We start from the raw sequence: 22,505 nt of genomic DNA on the forward strand, positions 1-22,505 counted from the left end.
AGATCTTTTCTTAAAATCTGACACAAGAGTTGAATTTTTTCCCTTATTATATTCCTTGCGACCTACTCTGCTATAACAGGTTTGGTTTCTAAATGTCAATGCGTGTGAAACGTAAAATAAGGTCGTTAGATATTCAAAATGTTGGATGTGTATATGAAATGAAATGAGTGTTTTTGTTATTAAAATGAATATGGTTGTTTACAAATGTGTGCTCACATTTACTTTTAGAGATAAATTTCTTTAAAATGATAAACGATGCACTCAAGAAAAACAGAGTTTTTCATTTTTTTTATATGCCTATTTTTTTTATTTATTATAACTGGGTATGGTAAAGCTAAACCAACTTCCAACATGCACCCGCTTTTTATTGATTCCAAAAATTGAAACCAATAATACATTCCTAGCTTGTTACAGACTTTTAGAATGTTGTCACCATTTTGTTTTATTGCCGTTGGAATTTACCAAAATAATATGCTGGAAAACAAAAGAAAATTGATTGCAAAATATTTATAAGGTTGTCTGCAGTTTTTAAAGGAAACATATTTCACAAAAAAGATGTCTAAAATAATTTATTTTATAATGTTTAAATTCTATAATTTCGTCAGTGTTTCATTTCTTTTTGTTATTCTAGTTAATCTCTTCCACGCTTGCTTATATTGTTGGTATGGAATTATTAATTTTGAATTATTTGGAAATGATGACCTACACACCTCACATGGTTATAACAGCCGCCAACATTCATCTGCTTTTTATTGATTCCAGCCAAGTGCTCTTTTAAGGATCCTCGTTATCCTCTTAAAGGCAATTGTCTGGAATTCTCTTGCACTTGGTTTACCAGGAATACTGGTTAGATAGGTCTTAAGGTTCTTCTTCATAGGTCCCATGACACCTATAATCACTGGAATAATTGACATCTCTTTAAGATTCCAGTTTCTCTTCATATCATATAAGAGATCTTAATACTTGGCTTTCTCTTTTTCAGCACTGTTCAGACCTCCATCACTAGGGGACTCTCATCAGTGTGTGTTAGCCTGTGTGTTTTTAGAGATGAATTCCTTGTAAATTTGGCACCACAAGCTTCACAAGAATATGGTTTTTCACCGGTGTGTATGCGCATGTGTGTTTTTACAGTCGATTTTGTTGAAAAAGATAATCCACAAATTTCACAAGAATACGGTTTCTCTCCAGTGTGTGTTCTCTGATGAACTTTGAAGTTTGCCCTTTGTGAAAATGTAGCGCCACATATGTCACAGGCATAAGGTCGCTTCCCACTGTGTGTTGTGATGTGCGATTTCAATTCTGAATTCGTATAAAATGATGACTGACACACTTTGCAAGAATATGGTTTTTCTCCAGTGTGTTTTCTCTGGTGTATTTTCAAATGAGAACTCGTATAAAAAGATGAGCCACACAACATGCAAGAATATGCACTTTCTTTAGTGTGTGTTCGCCTGTGCGCTGTCAAATGTTGATTCTCTGAAAATGATGTACCACACACTTCACAAGAATATGGCTTTTCACCAGTGTGTGTTCGCATGTGTATTTTTACAGATGATTTCCTTGAAAATGCTGAGCCACACACTTCACAGGAATAGGGTTTTTCACCAGTGTGTGTTTGCTGGTGTCTTTTCAAAGTTGTACACTGTGAAAACGTCGATCCACACACTTTACAAGCATAAGGTTTCTCACCAGTGTGCGTTCGCATGTGCACTTTCAGGGCTAATTTACTTGAACACGACAAACCACATGTTTCACATGTGTGGAGCTTCTCTCCAGTGTGTGTCAGCATGTGTGGTTTTATCGACGAACTCCTTGAAAATGCTGATCCACACACTTTACATGAAAATGGTTTCTCTCCAGTATGTGTTCGAATATGTACTATCAACCCAGATTCACTAGCACATGACAGTCCGCATACTCGACAACAGAATTTTTTGAAAGCATGTGTTTCTATATAATTATTAAAAGTTTTACTACATAAAAGTGATGAGCTATACATCTCTGAAGCATTAATGTTTTCACCAGTGTCTTTTCGCATGTTTGTTTTTTAGGTTTGAATTTATTTCACAGGCTGATTCACACACGTCACAAGAATAAAGTTTCTTACCAGTGTGTCTTTGTGCGTGATTTCTCAAGGTTGGACGAGCTGGTAATATTTTCTCACTAATATATGTGCACATGTAACTTTAGATTTTCTGAAAGCATGTGTTAGTATGTATTTTGAAAGTTGTACTATGTAAAAGTGATGAGCAATACATTTTCAAAACAATGTCTTCACGTATATTTCTTTTTAGGCTTGAATTTATTGCTTAAGCTGAAACACACTCTTCACAAGAATAAACGTTCTTACTTTTTTGGATTTTTTTCTCTAGTGTGTTTTAAGAGATCAAGGGGCTGTCCCTTGGTTCTAACATTTGATTTCATTATGATTTAAATTCATATCTGAGTGCTATTTTAAAAATAGATGTTGTTTTCTTTACAGCTGCTATCTGTGTTTCACTAAAACTTAGTCTCCCAGGGATTGTTTCTAAGTATTTCCTAAGATTTTTTTTTACATTAGGTCAGTTGCTCCTCTCAGAACCGGTTTAATAGGCATTTCTTTCAGAGTCCATGTTGTCTTACCAGGATGTGTTTATATGTGGTTTCTTAAGCTTGGATTAACTGGAAGTATTTCCTCACTGTAAGTCCAAAGTTGATTTCAATGCACATGATGATAAACACATTTCACAAGAGAAAGGCCTCTATTCAGTGCCTATTTTTTCAAATAATCATTTCACATATTTTGTAAAAGTAATGGTTTCTAAATTGTAAATGACAGTAATATACTGATCAAACCAATTCAAATGTAAAATTTCAAGATTTCACTTGCAATTTATGGAATATATCTTGTTTAAATTAACAGTCCCTCAATAAATTATCTTGCTGTAGTTTAGAGGAAGAAGAATCCTCTCACAAGCCAACCTCACTCCAATTTTAAGGATTTATCAAATCTGAACTCTTTGGAAATACAATTCTTGTGGTTTCTGCATCTTACTAATAGACATTATAAGCAAGTAACAAAATATTAGCTTGATTTTGCATATTTCTGTAGATATATTTCTTTTAAAAAATCCACAAGAAATACAATTCGTTCATTTTTTACGAATGCATTTAATCCTGACTTTGTGTCCGCAGAATTCCTTGATATTTACAAAACATTTTTTCTCTTGAGTTTATTCAACACCGGACTTGAAATACAGTAATTTAAATATTATTTCTAGTCATTAGATGAAATCATTTTTTTCTCCATTGCAAAATCTGTGAATAAAATGAATTGTTTTGTTAAAAATAGAGTATAAAATAATTTCCACATTTCAACTGTCATTACAACTTGATTATTAATTATTAGAATATTAATTATTAATATATAATACAAACCCACATTAGACTTCTCCCTAATTATAATGTGATGCAATAAGTCAGACTAAGCCTTTTAATATCTGATAAAAAAATAACCCAGAATTAATCCCAACAGATTACTACCTTTACAAGTTGCGAAGTAAGCAAACTGCCTGTCATATCTTGGAAATAAGAATCAGTTCTACTCAAATAACACACATGTATATTTTGTCATTGTTCTTTATTTTTCTTTATGTTATGTTTTAAACTGGCTGGCTAAATCTAAGAAGGTAGACCCTTAATCAGGAATGTATGGGAACCGAGTTCTCCACACAAGCGAACACACAAACAGATGACCTTAAGGTAAACACGATTATCGCTCTTTAACTCTGATAATATTATTCTTGGCCACAAGTGGGCAATACAGCTATCTTCACTTCCAGTTTGTATTATTCATTCTCTTTTGGGGGACCTCGCAACAAATGCAGATGTGACAAAAAAAAACTTCCCGGTTTTGGTAAACAACCAAACCAATGTTTGACCTCTAATCAAGAACTCTAGAGGCCAAAATGCAAGTAAGATTGTTCATAAGTATCGAACTATAAACGTTCACAATTTCATATTTGTACTATGATGTAAATTAATTTATTTTTATGGAATTATATATCAGCATATTTCGTGTCTTCATTTCATGGCTAGGAGACCATGCCACTTTATTCTTTAATCAACTTAACAATAGAGGATGATTTTGTCAACTACACAACAAAAGGCGGCCCCATCCTTTAGAAATGTAAGAAGCCAAATGTCAGAAAGCAAAAATTTCCCAACCAGAGGAGATAACGATCCTGTGTGTGTATGTGTGTGTGTAAATGGAGAGTGAAAAGCAAAAATAACTAAAAAACAACATGATGTAAAAGTAAAAAAAAAACATCTTTAAAACAATTTGAAAACTATTTTACTAGTGAAATACCAATCTTGATAAACAAGAAAGTAAAAATAAAGATAAATACACTGAATATTGTATGTGAAGAAAAGAAAGTGTCCAGAATTTTATATGTTGTAACAAGAAATTGAAATTGGTGGCTAACGGCTATGGATCAAATGCAATGCAAATTTTATATTTTTGAATTTTCAAATGGGAGGTTGTGTCGACTATTTGCTCCCAAAAATACCCCCAAAGGAACTGAAATTTAGGAATTATATATTAATACTACTATTTATATAATTAAAAAAACTCAGATCAGCTTGCTTGCTTGTCTTGGGCGTTTAAATGATCCATCCGGTTTGTGACTTCCGGTTTCCAAAAATTTGTCTGCTTACCTATTTTATGGCTATCCTGCTTTAAGTCCAATATCAAAAGCTACTGCTGCTATTGAAAGCTTGTACAAGGTCAACAATATTTGTTTGTTTTAACCTATTTTACCATGTTTTCCTTACAAATGTGTTTTAATCCCCTGGGTTAAAATATGATTTAATATAAATATACAATATATAACTATAATCATATTTATAACCATATTTGCTGCTTTTAATAGCGCTCTTGTGGATTCTGACAATTTTTTTCAGGCCTTACTTAAAAATATTTTCTCTTCAAAGAGGGGAGAGGCAGAAACTTGGTTTTACTAGTGCTTTTAGTATGGATTCTTAAATTTTAATTAGTACTTGCAGTCGTGCTCTGAGGCTTCTTGAGTTTTATTTTTTCACTCATCACTTAAAAAAATGTTTTCTCAAGAAAATAAAAGACAATATAATCTCAGATCACTTTTTATTTTGAATATTTTCCATTTTAACTTTAAGGGATAATTGGTAGACTAAACAAAAAGTAATGAGGGAGGGGGAGCAGACCGAACTTTTCCCAAAGTGCAAAGTAACTAAAAAAGAAACAAAATAATAATTGTGGGGTGGGGAGTGGAGGAGCCAACATCAAATCGGGGATGTAAATCGGCTCTGAAAATGGTGATCGATTTAGTAGAACGTTTTATGTGAAACCGAACCCCCTTCCAAATCTTTAAATATTGATTTTTTTTTCAATTTTTGTTTATTATCTGGTAGCTTAGTGTCCAATAATTCGCAGAAATAGTTGAAAAAAAGACGAAATGGAAAAAATTGTAAGGGTGCCGATTGTTCAGGTGCACCTACATATTTTAAAAATATTTTCTTTACCCAAGTTGTGTGTGATTAAAACTAGAACTTAACTTGTGTCCGAAATTATTTATTTACAATTATTTCATTTGTATTTTTCATTGCAAGTTGGTTTTGTTTTCAAACAAAAACACAAAGCAAATATGTTTTTCTAATGTAAAATAAAAAACTACTTGATTAATTTACATATTAAAAAAATATTTGTTTTTTTTTTACAACTTAACCCAGCATAGTTTACCTCCTAAAAAGAAATCAAAATCTACTTTTTTTTGCTAATGCGTTTCAACGGCCTTTAAAGATAATATAAAAGAGGGGATTTTTTTAATAATTAAAATTTAGCATGAGGGGTCACTTTCCTGTATAAAGTTTACGTGAAATGATACGCTACTTCTTGGCGACGTAGCGAGACATGTAATCATTATCGTTTTTTTTCAAGTGTGGTGAGGGAAGGGGGCAGAAAGGGAAAATCATGTAGGGGTGTGGTAATACGTTTCAAACATTATAAAAATATGTAAAAAAACCCTTCAAGACGCATGTGTTGGGGGATTTTCATGTTTTTAAAGATTTGCTTTGAAAACGTCTCACCGTTTAATATTACTTAATCAGTAAACTTTTATTTCCTAATATTTTTAAGGCAGTAAACACACACACACACACACACACACACACAAAACTGGGGGGGGACCTGTACAATGCACACTCTCTCTTTGTATTTTTTATCTTTTAATTTTTTATCACTTTTTTTCAATGAATTACACACCTCTTATGCAATAGATTTTTCATTTAATGATGAAGACCTTGATTATCCAATGTATTCCATATTGTTTGGTGCAAAATTATGTACTGTTTTCACTGATCACCACGTTTGTTTTCGCACACATGTTTCAATTTTTACGTTGATACATTAATTCTGTAGCTATTCTACTCACTATTCCATAGGTACCTATAACATATACTTAGCATTACAAGTTGAGTTTTTTTTAGATAATTGTTATTTTATCAACTTGCATGAAGACCTATGTAGAAGATGCTTAAAACCGTTTGAATAATGCAAATACTATCATTAGTTCAAAAGTTATGAGAATTTTAAGTGCCAAAATTTAGGCCTTTCCGTGGACATTTTTCTTTAGAAAAAGTGGGTTAAATTACGGACCTTAACATTTCAAGAAATTCAGTAATTTTGCCACCATTTATTCATTTTTCAAGCTATTCTCATGAAACTTAGCACTCTTATGTAAAATTGTGTGCTCTTTCTGATTATGCAGTCAAATCTGATGTATCTCTTTACCACAAGCCATGAATTATAAATTCAGATGTACAAATTTCAATTTCCTTTTAAACTGGCGCTTGGTATTCATGTACAAAACTAAGTATTATAGTTGTATTTACATAGTATAGCTTTATTGAGAGCAGGCATTTTCCTGCCTCCTCACCAAAGGAGAGCTTAATCTGGGGTGTAGCCATTGAATGCCTAAAGAGCATTCATGGCCAGTATTTACTACTCCCCTCAAAAAAAAAAAAAAAAATTAAGTAGATATGAATTAATCTCAGAAATAAATCAAAGAAAATTTTTCACATAGATTTTGGATTTGTGTAAAAGATGGAAATTCCCATAGTCGACCAGAACTTATGTATCCAGTCCAATTTTCAATTTTGTAAATCTTCTCTATCTGACCCAAAATATACCCCTATTTTCTGAGATGCAAGCATAAATCGTACTCTACATGAATCCCCGATGTAGCTTTCACAGTAACAAGATACCAGGAATCCTGATAAACAACAACGATATATTCACCAGTCGATGGTAATTTTCGTCATTTCTATTCTGTTGTTTTACTGAAAATTCAATGATGTAAACAAAGAAACAAAACAGTAATTTTTTACCTTGTTTTCAGCTTAACATTTAAAATGATTACTTTTATATGTTTTAGGGGATGCTGAAAACGAATATCGCATTTAAATTTTCTGTAAATAAGTAGTTTTCCGCTATTAAGCAATGTCATTTCTTATGTTATCGCTGGTGGCCATCTTGGTACATGCAAACATAACCCTAGAAACTATGCGCAAATGCATGTATCAAGATGACCACCAGCAATAACATAAGAAATGACATTGCTTTATATCTGGAAACTACTTATTTGCAGAAAACTTAAATGCGATATTCGTTTTCAGCATACCCGAAAACCTTAAAAGGTAGTCATTTTAAAGAAAAATGTTAAGGTAAAAATTTACAAAATGCGTCACAATTAAATTCTTTATCGAACCGCCAAATTATTATTATTATTATTTAGATATCCTGAGTTAAAAAAACGGGTTTGTTTTACAGATTTGAAAAACTGGTCTTGAAAATGAGTGAGAAATAAATTCAAGTTTCACAATATATTTTACTTAATTGTTAGGTGAAAGTACAGAATAGTTAACAAAATACCCTTCCTTCCCCATATTAAGAATGAGTTTATTAATAATGACGGTATTATTTCAGCATGGTAGCATAAGTGCACAAGTACATTTTATTTGTTATATATTTGTTTGTTTTTTGTTTTTCGTTTATTTTTAACACTAAAAAACACAATTCTACATTGTTTACAAGTAAGAAGTTATAAATACAATGATAACAGAAACAAATGTACTTCATACATTTTGTTTTTAACATGTGTACTAAAAGCGTGAGAACATCAAAATAGTTTTGTTTGGAAATCAAATTTGAAACACTTGAAAATAATTTTTTTAAATTGACAAACTCAGAATAAAAAATGAAACTGATTTTTTTGCTTTAGCTTTGAAAGCAGAAAAAACAGTTTTATTTTTAAGAGAATACTAATGAAACTCGTTAATGCGCTGACTAAAGTCAGCGCATTAGCACATAGCAATCCGTTTTCCCCGTTAAGCTGATTTGAATTTCTATAAAAGATAACATTTTAAAGAAATTTCCACCCAATTAATAATTATTAAATATTTACATATTTTACATGAAAATAATTCTGAAACTAATATCTATATGAAAATAGATGATCTATACTGATTTATCTTATCAATTTTGAAATATTCTTTATCAACTTTGCTCGGTTGTAACTTTACTTCCTGTGGTCGTAAAAATAAAAATAAAAATCCAGTAGAGATGGACTTCTATGCTTATATAGCCTGTAAAATTTTAGCCATATCCAATCAACTTTGACCCCGGACATGTGTATCCAAATGTAACGTATGAAATGTAAACATTGAAAAAAAGTTTGCCTTTTTGATGTCGTCATTTTTGTTACTCTTCTTTTCATTTATAACTTGGAGCATAAAAAACATTGAAAACATAAAACAAAAATACATTAACATCAATGGAATGCTTATTCTATTCTCTTTTCATCAATATAATTCTTTTAAAATTGACCCACAAATAAAAAAGGTATGACTTGTTGAAGCACATTAGGTATGTAATATTGCCGATGTCCACGAAAATACAGCATATGCTTGTAATGCTAATATACTGACCCAACAGGTCATGGGTAGTCTAGTTTATTATAAAATTTCAGCAAGTCAGAGTTTAACTAAATTATACTAAATATAACCAACATTTGGACCGCTTACACCTGTGTTTCAAAATTTATAATGATTGGTTAATTAGTTTATCAGTGAATCCTATACATACAAATACATAAGCATATAACAAACTTTATATAAATATAGATATTCAACTGTCAAAGATTTGTGATAGAAAGTGGATGCAAAAACAGATTAAAAATAAAACATAAAATTTGACATTTTATTCCTCTTCTCATTGTAAAAAAATTTTGTAGCATCAAAAGTGACAAATTGAAAGTTGTTTATAGTATTCAAATGATAAAATAAAAACAGATTAGTTTATTTGTTTTAAAGAAACACACATTAAAAATATAACTTCTCAATAATAGCACTCGATTATGTAGTATAGGCAACAAGAAAAACGTGATGTGAAATATATTTACAAAAAAAAATATCTTTTACCAAATGCAAGAAAGTTTAATCTCTTAACTCGTTCATTTTTTTTTAAGTTTTAAACTTTTATTTGTTTTTTTTTTAGACTTTATGTTGTTGCCTCAGAGGCAAGGCCTTAACATATTTAAATTTTAGTTCAGCATCATGCAAAACTGCTAAATAGACACACAGAAAATTTTGGACAAGTATGGTACAAAATAGTCCCAAAAATGGAGTGTTTTTATTAGTCCTAAAAGAGCCTCTGGGGTACACCCAAGAGTTATTGCAAAGTATAAACAAACAAAATTATATAGATACCAGTTAATTACAACTTTTCAGAAAGTTTTATAAAAATCCAAGGCATTAATTTTTTTCAATAAGCACAAAAGTGTCAATTTTAGCCATTTTAACCCGAAAGGCACCCCTGGGGCAGTGGGTGGGAGGGCAATCAGAGTTTTCCTGGAAAATCAGTTCTATTACTTTTTACTCATATCATGTTTAATGTTTGTGTAAAATTAAAAAAATTCCAAGGCATAGTTATTGAGAAAAGTGCAGACGGACCAAAAAAACAAAACATTAAGTCGAAAGTATAGAAGACCTTGCAAATGAATACCCAGAGCTCCAACACCATCCCCGCCCCCTCCGCCTCCTCTCCAATGTAAACACAAAACAGTAAACTACTAAAAATGTTAAATGGTATTCTAATCTGTAAATGTCTGCACGGTACTTACGGAAAAATGGTTAATTTAACTGCAGAAGGACCTGTTAAGCTACACAATTCTATAATTGACCCCCCCCCAAAAAAAAGAATGAAAAACATAAAAATGTTTGGTTGGGCCTCCGTATATTCCGTATTTCCAAAAGTATGGTTTGTTGTGGTTTTGTGAACGGCAAAATCACTCGGTTTGGGGTCCAATTCAGCTATTTTTTTTTGTGTGCAAACAAGGGTTTTTTTTTTTAATTCAATATCTTAGGATTTTACTTTACTAGTTATCTTTGAAATAGACCCAGAAAACTAATATTTATCTCTAAAAGGATTTTTACAATGAATTTATTTAACTTCAAAATGTACCTGAATTGGTTAGCTCGCCGTGAAAACATTTTTCATAACTTTTTTTTTTTTTTCACGTACGGTACAAATATTTTTTTTCTTTGAGAAATTAAGTTTAGTCCTTAATCTTTCAAATACAAACAAAAAGTATTCGGAAACCTACAAAAAAATTATGATAAATCGGCTTTCAAAACTAGGTCCCCCTATCCTTATTCGTTTATTTTTGCCCATACCTAAAAATTAGGTAATATTTTCCTAATTTTTTTTTTTTTCAATGATTTTTTTCTGCTGATATGATACTTAAGGGTTTTGTTTAACTTTGCCATCCTCGATGTTCTGCGAGACTGTAAACATGGCGGTGTATGCGAAAAAAAAAAAACGTTCTTGACAATGTTAGTTTTATTTTTTAATAAAAAACAGTGTTTTTTTTGTTTTTTTCAATTACATTACAAACTTTATATGAACTTTTTAATAAACTTTTACATACATAAAAAATAGGCCTAGACTTTATAGATTTTTTATAATATAAAATTTAAAAAATATTTTTCATTAAAGAAATTTAAAAATGTTATAAAATTTTATCATAAAATTGTAATTTCTTTAACGAAATGTTTTTTTTTTTGACATTTTCCATGTATTTTGTAGGCACCGCCAAAAATGGCCGCAAAATCAAGTTGTTGTTGTTTTTTAAAACTAAATTACATTTATTAAAATCCATTATTTCTGAGTAACTTTTTTTTTCCAGTAAGATAAAACCCTGAATTTTATCATATAGAAAACAGAATAATGTAAAACTTTTTCTACTATTTTTAATTCAATTTTAAATGTTAAATTTTCCCAAAAAGTTAACAATTGACATTTTTTGTCTTGCACAAAAAACGTACATAAATATTTAAAAAAAAGGGGTTTTGAAATAATTAATTAATTTATTTATTGTCTAACTAAGATTTAGGATGATTTTCTAAGAGAATATGCAAAAATATTATAATATAAGTACCTGAATTTCAAATAATTCCACTTATTCATATAGGTAACCAGATATTTCGCGTTGACGTAGAGTTCAGATCGACTCTGTTTACGTTTTCTTTTGATAAAAAGAAAACTATGGAAGACCAAACAGGCCAAAAAAACTTATTTTTCAGTGATGAAAATTTCAATGTATTATTAAGCTGAGGCTGGCCAGTACCAGATGGGTGACCATTTGTATGAGTTTGGTTTTTAATGTGTATGTGTGTGGGGGTCAGGCTCCCCAAAATGGGGGGGGGCAATTTAAAGCAGAATAAAAAAAAAATTATTTCAGCGCGTTTGGTCCACCGTAGTCGAAAGGCAGCAAACGTTTTCAAACGAGATCGAAAAAATGATGCTATTTTTAACACAAAGGGCACAATATTTATCGAATTTTTTTTTGTATCGATTATTCAAAGCATGCCCTGTTTAATAATGGTCATGCATTATTCGGCTCGCTAAAAAAAAATTGTTAATTTATTTATCAAAAATTTTTAAATGGCTTTTTTCGTATAAATATTAAAAAAATATTTTTTTTGTTTTGCTTAACTTAAATTAATTATTTTACTTAACATATTCACCGAATTTCACACTTCAAAACTCAAAAGCGGGATAATTAAACACAATCGAAGTTCTGATATTCAGACGTCAAAATAAGGTATGCAAACAATTTTTTTTTTTTTTTTTAAATCTATAATTCTGTCCCTTATAACAACACAATATGTTTTGTTCAGTTTCAGATGATTATTTTAAGCATATTTGTTCCCACTTCAAAACAAGGGGGGGGGGGTTGTAAGCAAATATATATATATATATAAATATCGTTTATGAAAAATAAGTACACCGTTATAAAGTTCATTCTTCTCCTAATAATCGCTGAAAATTTCGTATTAATCGGATAATTACCTGATTTTTGGTAGATTTTTAAAAAGACGGTCCGTCAAAAAGTACTGACCTGCCCCCCCCCCAGTTTTGGCGGTGCCTAATTTTGATCAAACATAAAAAATATCCATTACGTAATTGTCTTTGATTCACCGACGCCAGAGGAATTCTTGTATCTATAATGCCTCCTCACGGGACAGAGTTAGGCACCAGGGTCGTTTTTTAACGTGGAAAAACGACGGTACAAAAATAAAAAAATTGTGTCAGTCGTGAAGGGAAGGACTGATAGCTCCACCGAAAGAGAACAAGAAATGGAAGTGCAGCATCTGAAGATACTACACTTTGATCTTGGCCAAAAGGCCAAGCAGAGGAATTCTTGTACATGACCATTAAAGTTTGCATCACTAGTCTCCCTCCCCCTCATGGATCTGAATTTAGCTTTACAAAGACTCCAGCTACCTTCCACACAATTTGTGCGAATTTTTTTTTTTTTACTGTAAATTAAATTATTTTATTGTGAAATAAAATTTCAAAGTGGTAAATGGAGAAAAAAAAACACCCCCAAAACAAAACAAAAAAGATATTTTAAAATTGGTTGTTCAATGTTCATATTATTAACCAGATTAGAGACAATGCTTGTTTGGTTAGTCTGATGTTATTCATTATGACGAAGTGAAATATTTATGATATTTTTTTTCTGAATATATTCAGCATCGAACTCCAAATATCTAAAATGGACCCCCCCCCTTTAAATTTTTTTTTTTTTTTTTATATATATATATATACTTACGTATTTTTACAATTAGTCAAATATGAAGAACAATCTTTTGATGCGCGCTTCCGCTTCAGGCCAACCGGTGTCCGGTATAAATATGTCCCTTCTGTAGCGACGCCACTTTTGTCTCGAGAACGAACTGTTTCGTACCTTTTAAAACTTTGTTTTACTTTTACAATTTCCTTCTAAAAGTGTTGATTCCCTATCAGTTCATTCCGATCTGTTATATTGTGCCGGACCCTTCGAATACCAGTGTTATATCATAAACATGACTGATACTAGAATAACACTGTATGCTATGAGGTATTGTATCTCAATACCTGATAACGACCGTCACAATAACAAAAAAAAAAAAAAAACAAAAAAAAAACAGCGTACGGTAGTAAGAAAGACAGACAGAATATTAAATTAAATATTTATTGATGAAAAGTATTGAATGAAAAATCCCCTTGATGATAAGAAAGGGTATTTTTTTACGACCTCCCCCAGCGTACAAGGGCCTGACAATATTTTTCGGACACTTTGAAAAAATTACTTCGAAGTGGTTACTAGTGCCAAAAACTTTTGAGATTGTAAGTTCGTAGTCGAGGAGTGAAAATCCACTACTAGTGTAATCATTTTTTTTTAGTTTGGCTTTGATAATTTTAGTTTTTTGTGATTTTTGCGAAAACTTGCGCGACACTATTTTCGGACATGACAAAAAATCCTATTTTATTAAGAGCTATGTTCATGTATATGTTGCTGTGTGCAAATTTTCTACTTGTCCACTTAGCTGTAATCGTTAGAATCAATTATGTGTTCTATTCTACTGGCAAAACAATTAAGTTTAATGAGGTAAAATGCATGCAAAAGAAGTCGTTTGTTTGGCACGGAAGAACAGGAAGATGGCTTCAGCATCAGAAGGATTGCCATGAATTTGAAGCTGTTGAAATCAACAGTCGAATATATGCTGAAAAAAACTCTGAGCGGAAAAAGAAGAGAGGACGGAAAAGATTATTTGGCAGTAGGACTAAGAGGAGAATGAAGAGGACTGTGACATGACTTTTGACATCTGAAGAAAAAGTTACAGCAAGAAAAGTGAAGGAGAAATGTGGATTGGATGTAAACTTTGAACAGTATAAAGAACACTGCATAGGATTGCTTTGAAGTATGCAAAGGCTAAGACAAAAATTACACTAATAAAGAAACACAAAGGAGAAAGACTGGAGAGTGCTAAAAGGTGGTTAACAAAGCATGTTGACTTTAAGAAGGTTATATTTACTGATGAGAAGCGTTTCAAGTTTGTTGGACCCGATGGATGGTGTACTTGGTCGAGAAGAGGTGAGTCTGTTGTACTGAACAAACGACAGATGGGAAGAGGAGGAGTTATGGTTTGGAGTATGATCTTTGCTAATGGAAATATATGGTTGGAGTGGCTGAAAGGCCGACAGAACAATGAAAACTACAAACAGTTGCTGGACGAGAAAGCTCTACTAAGGATAAGAAGAGAGATGGAGAATGATTTTGTTCTACAGCAAGACAATTGCAGCATCCATGTGTTAAAACTCATGAAAGAATGGATGGCTAAAGTGAATATGACTACTTTGGAACGCCCTGCAAAAAGGCCAGATCTAAATTTAATGGAAAATGTTTGGAAAATGCTTGTGCAACTTGTCTATGATGAACCTGAAATAACAAAAGAGTCTCAACTATGGGAACGAATACTAGATGCCAAAAAAACAACTAATAGAAACATGTAGAGATATTATTGTGCATATGTTTGATCATTATGAAAAGAGATTGATAAAAGTTATTGAGAATAAAGGTGACATTACAGACTATTAACAGTTTTTCAACGATGTCCGAAAAATAATGTCACGTGTGTTTTGTAAAAAATGGTGAAAATTAAATATTTTTTCTTACCTAATCAATTTTCTTCCATTTTTATTACAGGTATTGTTTTTATATGTTTATGCTATTCTATTGAAGGAATTTCGCCACTCTGTGGTACTCGGAAAGTCGAATACTAAAGTGTCCGAAAAATATTGTCAAGCCCATGTAGTAATAACCACCCCCAACCACCTCAAAAGCTGTTCTTAAAATAGGAGGCTGGGGGTGTTTATTCTGAAAGCCGTTCTTAAAATGGGAGGTTAGGGGTGATTATTCTGAAAGCCATTATTAACATGGGAAGGTTGGGGTGTTTATACTCTGCTGGATCTTCGAGGAGTAAAAGGTTCAAATGTAGAGTATATTTAGTTTAATGTAATTTTAGTAAAAGAGGTATGAGCTTTTTAGGAAAATTAAAATTCCTTTATTTTTAAAATTTTTAACAATTTTAAGACATTCATTAAAACTATTCCTCAGTTTTCAGTTTCTTTGTAGCATTTTAAGGGATTTTATGAGGCATAATATAAGTACAACCTCACATTTGAAAATTCAAATATATCAGATTTACATCGAATTTGATCCATAGTAATTAAACATTAATTAATATTCCTTAATCTTAAATTTTAAACATTTTTTTTTATAATCGAAAGTGTAATAAGAATTCTAGACATAAGGCAAAGTTTCATTATATCTTAATTATAACCTCTATAATAAAATATAAAGTAGTACAAAAATATTAGGACGCATATTCTTTTCTATATGAAAGAAATTCTATTTTATGGACGGGCTCTTAGAATATATTCCAAAAATCACATATATCCATTAGATGAATTTGTTTCCCTTGTTGAAGCTGATATCTATGAAAAAAAGAGAACATTTTGTTAATTTCGTAAGAAATTAATTTTAAACATTAATTCAAAATTCCAGGTTCATAACAAAAGAGTATGAAAAAAACATATAAAACTTCTTATGTCAAAACCGTACAGAACATTTTTTATATACTTTTTTTTTGAAATCTTAAATTTAACTAAACTTCATCTAAATAATTGTTATAAATTGAAATACAGATTCTAGACATAATGCTTAGTTTTACTATATATTGATTTTAATCTTTATAAAGAGACTAACCGAGGTGTCCGGCATTGCCTGGGAGTTTGTAGCAGAAACAAATGGAATATTTTTCTTTTAACGAATCAATGCCTCTCCCCTGTGTTATTTGGCCACATACTGACCAATCAGGGGTGCGGCGCATTGATCCTTCCTATCCTCTAAGGAATTCAGCCAGCATCCGGTTTGAGGAATAAGAACTCATCTTTATTGAGAGAGACACCAAACGGAATGGACCCTTTTCTTTGCTCTCTCTACCTCGGTTTTAATTCTACCGGTATCAACGATTCCACTGGGAATAACTACTGTGATAGCACCAGGTAGCTGGTCCAGCTTTTGACAAGGAACATATCACATTCTCCGTAATAAACCTTTTCTGTGTTACATTTTATGAAGTTGTTGCGTTTGTCATTTCAGAAGCTTGTATTGAATTGTTTATTTTATTAGGTTGTGCCCTAAAAGCATTCTAAACCCTAAAGAACTTCATCTAAATAATTGTTATAAATTGGAATACAGATTCTAGACATAATGCTTAGTTTCACTATATATTGATTTTAATCTTTATAAAGAGACTAACGGAGGTGTCCGGCGTTGCCTGGGAGTTTGTAGCAGAAGTTGTGTGTTGAGCATTTGTAGCAGGAGTTGTGTGTTGAGCAAAAAAAATAAATAAAAGTGATAGTAGGCAGGCAAGCACGCTCGAACCCATATCGCGAAGGAGGAAAAGAATGTGAAAAAAGAGGATAGTGAATTAAATAAGTTGGTAATTAACTTTTGCCTGGGTGGAGGATATTGACACAAAGACAAAATAAAAAAAAAATTAAAAAAAAATTAAAAAAAAATAAAAAAAAAGATATAGAGAGAGCGGTGGGATCAAACTCAAAAATGTAGGGTAATTAGTTTTGTTCACTAACCATTAGACTAAAGAGAACAGTGAATTCAAGGAGTTGGTAATTAACTTAAGTATTAAAGGAGTTGGTGGAAAAATGAAAGTGCTTTAAAACCTGGCCTAGGGCCAGTTAAGCTTTCCGCTTTCTGTTGTGGTATTTATTTGCTTTCCTATGAAAGCAAATTAGACATAAGGTAATTTTTAATGTGGGGGAACCAGCTCCTCCAAAAATGGGGCACTCTGGCAGTATCTAAATAAATAGTAATTGTCTCAGTATGAAGGGTTTCCCCTACATTTAACAAGGACCAATTACAGAACAGATACTACCCGGCTTGAAAGCCGGAAATTGGCTGTTGTGTTAGATTAGTTTCATTTTTTTATATGAAAAAGACAACAAACACTCGAAATGAAGGAATTTTTTAAAACTCGATCAAAAAAAGATAGAGACAATGTCCGTTTGCAAATCTGAGATATAATGATCTAGGAAGTATAAAAAAAACTTCTCCCGGAATCAAACTGACATGAGAACCCTGACACAAGAAGCCTTTCATGGATATACACAAATGCGCGCACCCATTTTGCGTTTTATATGTTAGACTAGCTTGAGTGCCCGGCGTTGCCCAGATGTTTATCGGTGTGTGTGTGTGTGTGTGTGTAGAAAAAAAAGTTTCGGTTGGCAGGTAGGCTCGAACCCAAAACCTTGAGGTGAAGGTGGAAAAGAAAGTAATAACTTGATAACTTACCGTAACACCTAGAGGGCAAAGGAAGTGAGAATGGTTGAAATTAAACGATTAAAAAGTTAAGTGAATGAGTTGACACGGGTGCATAAATTTAACGAGGTCAAATATCACAGCACCCTTAACTTTGGCTGCAAGCCAGTTTCTGTGTGTTTGTTTTGTTTCCCCAAGATGCTGGGGAAAATCAGCTCCCTATAAAAAGGGGAGTATCCAAATAAATAGCAATTATCTGATATGACGGGTTTTGCCCACATTGATCAAAGCTGATTGCTTTGTGGATGTCTCTGGCGCTTGTGCCAGAGAGCTTCGTTTGCTACAGATTCAGTTTCGTTTTTATTTGGAAAAGCCAAACAAACATGCAGAGAGGAAGAAGAAATAGTGCGAAAATACATGTAAAAGTCGCTCAAATAAAAGATAGACACGACCTCCTTTCATAAATCGGAGATATTATAATCTAGGGAGTGTATAAAAAGTTCTAAGAATTAGTGAAACGAGAGCCACCCCCGAAAAAAAACTTTGCCAGACATACAAAAAAGTGCACACACTAACACACATCTTTGTTTTAATATTATAGATATATAAGTGGTGCAAAAATTGTTTTATTTAGGGAAATAATTTTACTTATTCTAGGACGGGTATTCTTCCAGCTACTTATATCTTAGCTAGGCACCACCAAAAATGGCCGAAAAATCAAGTTGTTGTTGTTTTTTAAAACGAAATTACATTTATTAAAATCCATTATTTCTGAGTAACTTTTTTTTTCCAGAAAGATAAAACCCTGATTTTTATCATATAGAAAGCAGAATAATGTAAAACTTTTTCTACTATTTTTAATTAAATTTTAAATGTTAAATTTTCCCCAAAAGTTAACAATTGGCGTATTTTGTTTTGCACAAAAAACGTATATAAGTAGTTAAAAAAAGGTTTTTGAAAGAATTAATTTGTTTATTTCTTGTCTAACTAAGATTTAGGGTGATTTTCTATGAGAATATGCAAAAATATTATAATATAAGTACCTGGATTTCAAATAATTCCACTTATTCATATAGGCAACTAGTTACTTCGAGTCGATTTGATTACTGTTTACATTTGTGCTTGATAAAAAGCAAACTACAGAAGACCAAAAGACCTGGTCACCCCCTCCTTCTGCCATTGATGAGGCATCTGTCCGTCAAGTTGAGGCTGCCATTTTGGAAGATCGGCACATTACTATTCGCCAAATAGCCTAGGTGTCAAGATTAGTACAGGGTCTGTGGAAACTATCATTCATGACCATTTGCATATGCATAAGGTGTCTGCCAGATGGATTCCCAGGTTGCTCACACCATTCCAGAAGCGAGAACACGTCGAGTGCTCGAGGATGAATTTGGAGATGTGCCAAGAAGATGAGTCAAAGTTTTTCAAAAGACTGATTACACAGGATGAAACCTGGGTCCATCAATATGATCCAGAGACCGAAGCCCAGTCAATGCAGTGGAAGCACTTGGACTCACCACTCCAAAGGAGGCAAGGGTGCAGCCCTCCGCTGGCAAGGTCATGCTCACAGTATTCTGGGACCAGGACGGAGTAGTGATGATAGATTTCCTGGCAACGGGTACCACAATTACAGGAGCCTATTATGCTTCACTTTTGAGGAAATGAAGGGAGGCTATCAAAATCAAGAGGCGAGGCAAGAGTAGCAAAGTTACCCTTCTCTTGCAGGACAAGGCTCCAGTCCACAACTTGCATGTCACCAGATCAGAAGGACGGGCGTGTGATTATGAAATCCTCCCACATCCTCCCTACTCTCCTGACCTTGCGCCCTCTGAATTTCACCTCTTCCCAGCCATGAAGTTGTTTTTAAAAGGAAAGCGTTTCTCAGATGATGCAGCCTTGATTTCTGAAGTCATGTCGTGTTTGGAGGACCAACCTGGGGTGTTCAACAAAAACAGTCTCCAGAGCTGCATCAAACGATGGGAGAAATGCATAACTCTGGGTGATTCCTATGTAGAGAAAGACTAATATCTGTGCCAAGTTTCGTTGCTCTACTGCTATGGGAAGTGGTTCAGGGCCATTACTTATTGCATGCACCTCGTATGTTTCAGTTTGAAGAAATATGGTATAATAAAATTATGGGGTGTTCGTTCACACCTGACCTCCATAGAATGGAAATATGTCACAAGGTTTAACAAGGTTTTTTTAATACTTTGATAAGTATGTTTTAACTTAAATAAGGATGGTATAATAAAATTGTGGGGTCTGCGTTTGCACCTGGCCTCCATAGAATGGAAATAGGCACAAACCTTAATAAAGACTTTTCATATCTATCTGCGTAAGTATACTTTGATAATTATGTTTCAGTTTGAAGAAATATGGTATAATAAAATTATGGGGTGTTCGTTCGCGCCTGACCTCCATAGAATGGAAATATGTCACAAAGTTTAACAATGTTTTTTAATATAGATCCACAGAATATTGTGATAAGTGTTTCAGTGTGAACAGGTATGGTATAATAAATTATGGGGCTTATCTATTTTATTTTTACTTTCATCATATTTTGCTTTGGTTTTGATACCCCCAAATTCGAAGCTATCTCTTTACAACCCTTTCTTTTCATAACCTATCATACTTTCATAAATCAGAGTCTATTTTCTGTAGGCTGTTTTTGAACCCATTCAACGACGGGTACTTTTGCTATCTATAATATAAAGCTGAACATCTGTGTGTGTGTCTGGTCACGAATAGGCTCCTATATGGTTGACTATTATAGAAAACTGATCACATATAATGATAGAAGATGTATCGAGACACAGGAATGGGTATGTTTGATCTGGCATAATGATGATTCATTAAAATTGTTGGGTCTTCATATGCGCCTGGTCCACAAAGTATGGAAATAAACACTTTAAAAATTAAAAAACAAAAAAACGTTTACAAGTGTTTTTGATATAGATGTACATAATAATACTTTGATAAGTATGTTTTAACTTAAATAAGGATGGTATAATAAAATTGTGGGGTCTGCGTTTGCGCCTGGCCTCCATAGAATGGAAATAGGCACAAACCTTAATAAAGACTTTTCATATCTATCTGCGTAAGTATACTTTGATAATTATGTTTCAGTTTGAAGAAATATGGTATAATAAAATTATGGGGTGTTCGTTTGCGCCTGACCTCCATAGAATGGAAATATGTCACAAAGTTTAACAAGGTTTTTTAATATAGATCCACAGAATATTGTGATAAGTGTTTCAGTGTGAACAGGTATAGTATAATAAATTATGGGGTTTATCTATTTTATTTTTACTTTCATCATATTTTGCTTTGGTTTTGATACCCCCAAATTCGAAGCTATCTCTATACAACCCTTCCTTTTCATAAACTATCATACTTTCATAAATCAGAGTCCATTTTCTGTACGCTGCTTTTGAACCCAGTCAACGACGGGTACTTTTGCTAGTGTATATATATATATATATATATATATATATATATATATAAAATATTTATTAACTATTTGCTCTTATTTTAACATGTTTTATTAACTATTTGCTCTTATATACAAATATATATAATCATCCATATACAGTACTGCTTCGCTGTTTCACAACTCATCAGTGTGGCTAGACAAGCAACTACATCAAGCCAGGATTGAAACCCGATCGGCTAAACGACAGTTAGAGCTTCTAACCGTTGCTCTATACGGCTGCTGCTATGAGGGCAGTGAATTAACAATGGTTTAACATTGCCCAAAGTACCTAAGCTCAATTTGTTTCCACAAAGAGCATTACTTCTACGCTAATGATAATTTGTATATCACTTCCCAAATGCTCTACCTAAGATAGGGAGCATTATATACAAACATTATATAATATTTTTCAATTTTTAAACTTTAAAAATCTATCAAAGTTTTCTATTGGTTCAGTTTTTACGATATTTTCAGGGTCAATATAAAATTTTATGCTCTTTCCAATAAACCGAATATAATATTTTAGACAAACGTTTCTTTTAAATCCCTCCCATTTTGAAATGTCTATTTAAATTTGAATAATTAATTTTATATATCACAGATTGAAGATCAATAAATAATATATTGTAAATTAAAACAAACAAAAAATAAAGTGCTTTTGGAATTTACTTTTTTTTTTTAAACCACGTTGATTTTTTTTCTTTTTAATTGGAAGCCTATGTTCTGCTTATATTGTTCAGTAAGTAATGGACGATAACAACAATTTTTTTTCTATTTCATTCAGTATTTTCTTTTTTTTTTTTTTTTAGATATTTAAAAAAAAAATTCACTCGACAAAAAAGAATAAAAATATAATAAATCAAAGATTTATGTATTTCTTTCAGAAAAGAAAAAAAATTCCTGGAGTGTTTTTTTTTTTTAAGGAATAATCTTATGAGTAAAATTTGACTATTTTTAAACTATGGGAACACATATTTCCCCGGGTACAAGGCTACATGCCTAACGCGAACATGTGGTTTTTATGTCCTTTTGTTCATCCATAGTTCAAAACAAGGAGAAAGATTACTTCCGGTTTTTCGAAAAATGCTTCCGTGATAGTGCGTTTTTCAAATTCTTTTATTTAAAAAATAAATGGAATTTAAATATAAATATGGATAAATTCTTAACAATGAAGAATGGAACTACGCATTGAATTGTTTTTTTTTAGGTAAGTTATTTTTTTGGAATTTATATAGATTTTTTATACTTGAAGGAAGGAAAATTTCGTTGGTTTTCTTCAAATT

At 32.1% G+C, this 22,505-nt stretch overlaps 1 protein-coding gene across 1 annotated transcript; it reads right to left on the reverse strand.

Annotated features, from left to right (window-relative positions):
* Positions 1–551: 551 nt before the first annotated feature.
* Positions 552–13,371, reverse strand: LOC145242182 (uncharacterized). Its single transcript, XM_080105176.1, has 2 exons — positions 13,194–13,371; positions 552–3,297 (listed from the first exon to the last, which is right to left on the reverse strand). The coding sequence occupies exon 2, from the start codon at positions 2,036–2,038 to the stop codon at positions 989–991; it is 1,050 nt and encodes a 349-aa protein (XP_079961302.1). The 5' UTR covers positions 2,039–3,297; positions 13,194–13,371; the 3' UTR covers positions 552–988.
* Positions 13,372–22,505: the final 9,134 nt, after the last annotated feature.

This window comes from Euprymna scolopes, chromosome 21 (assembly GCF_053919585.1).
Source record: "Euprymna scolopes isolate OS-2025 chromosome 21, ASM5391958v1, whole genome shotgun sequence".
Lineage (NCBI taxonomy): Eukaryota > Metazoa > Mollusca > Cephalopoda > Sepiida > Sepiolidae > Euprymna > Euprymna scolopes.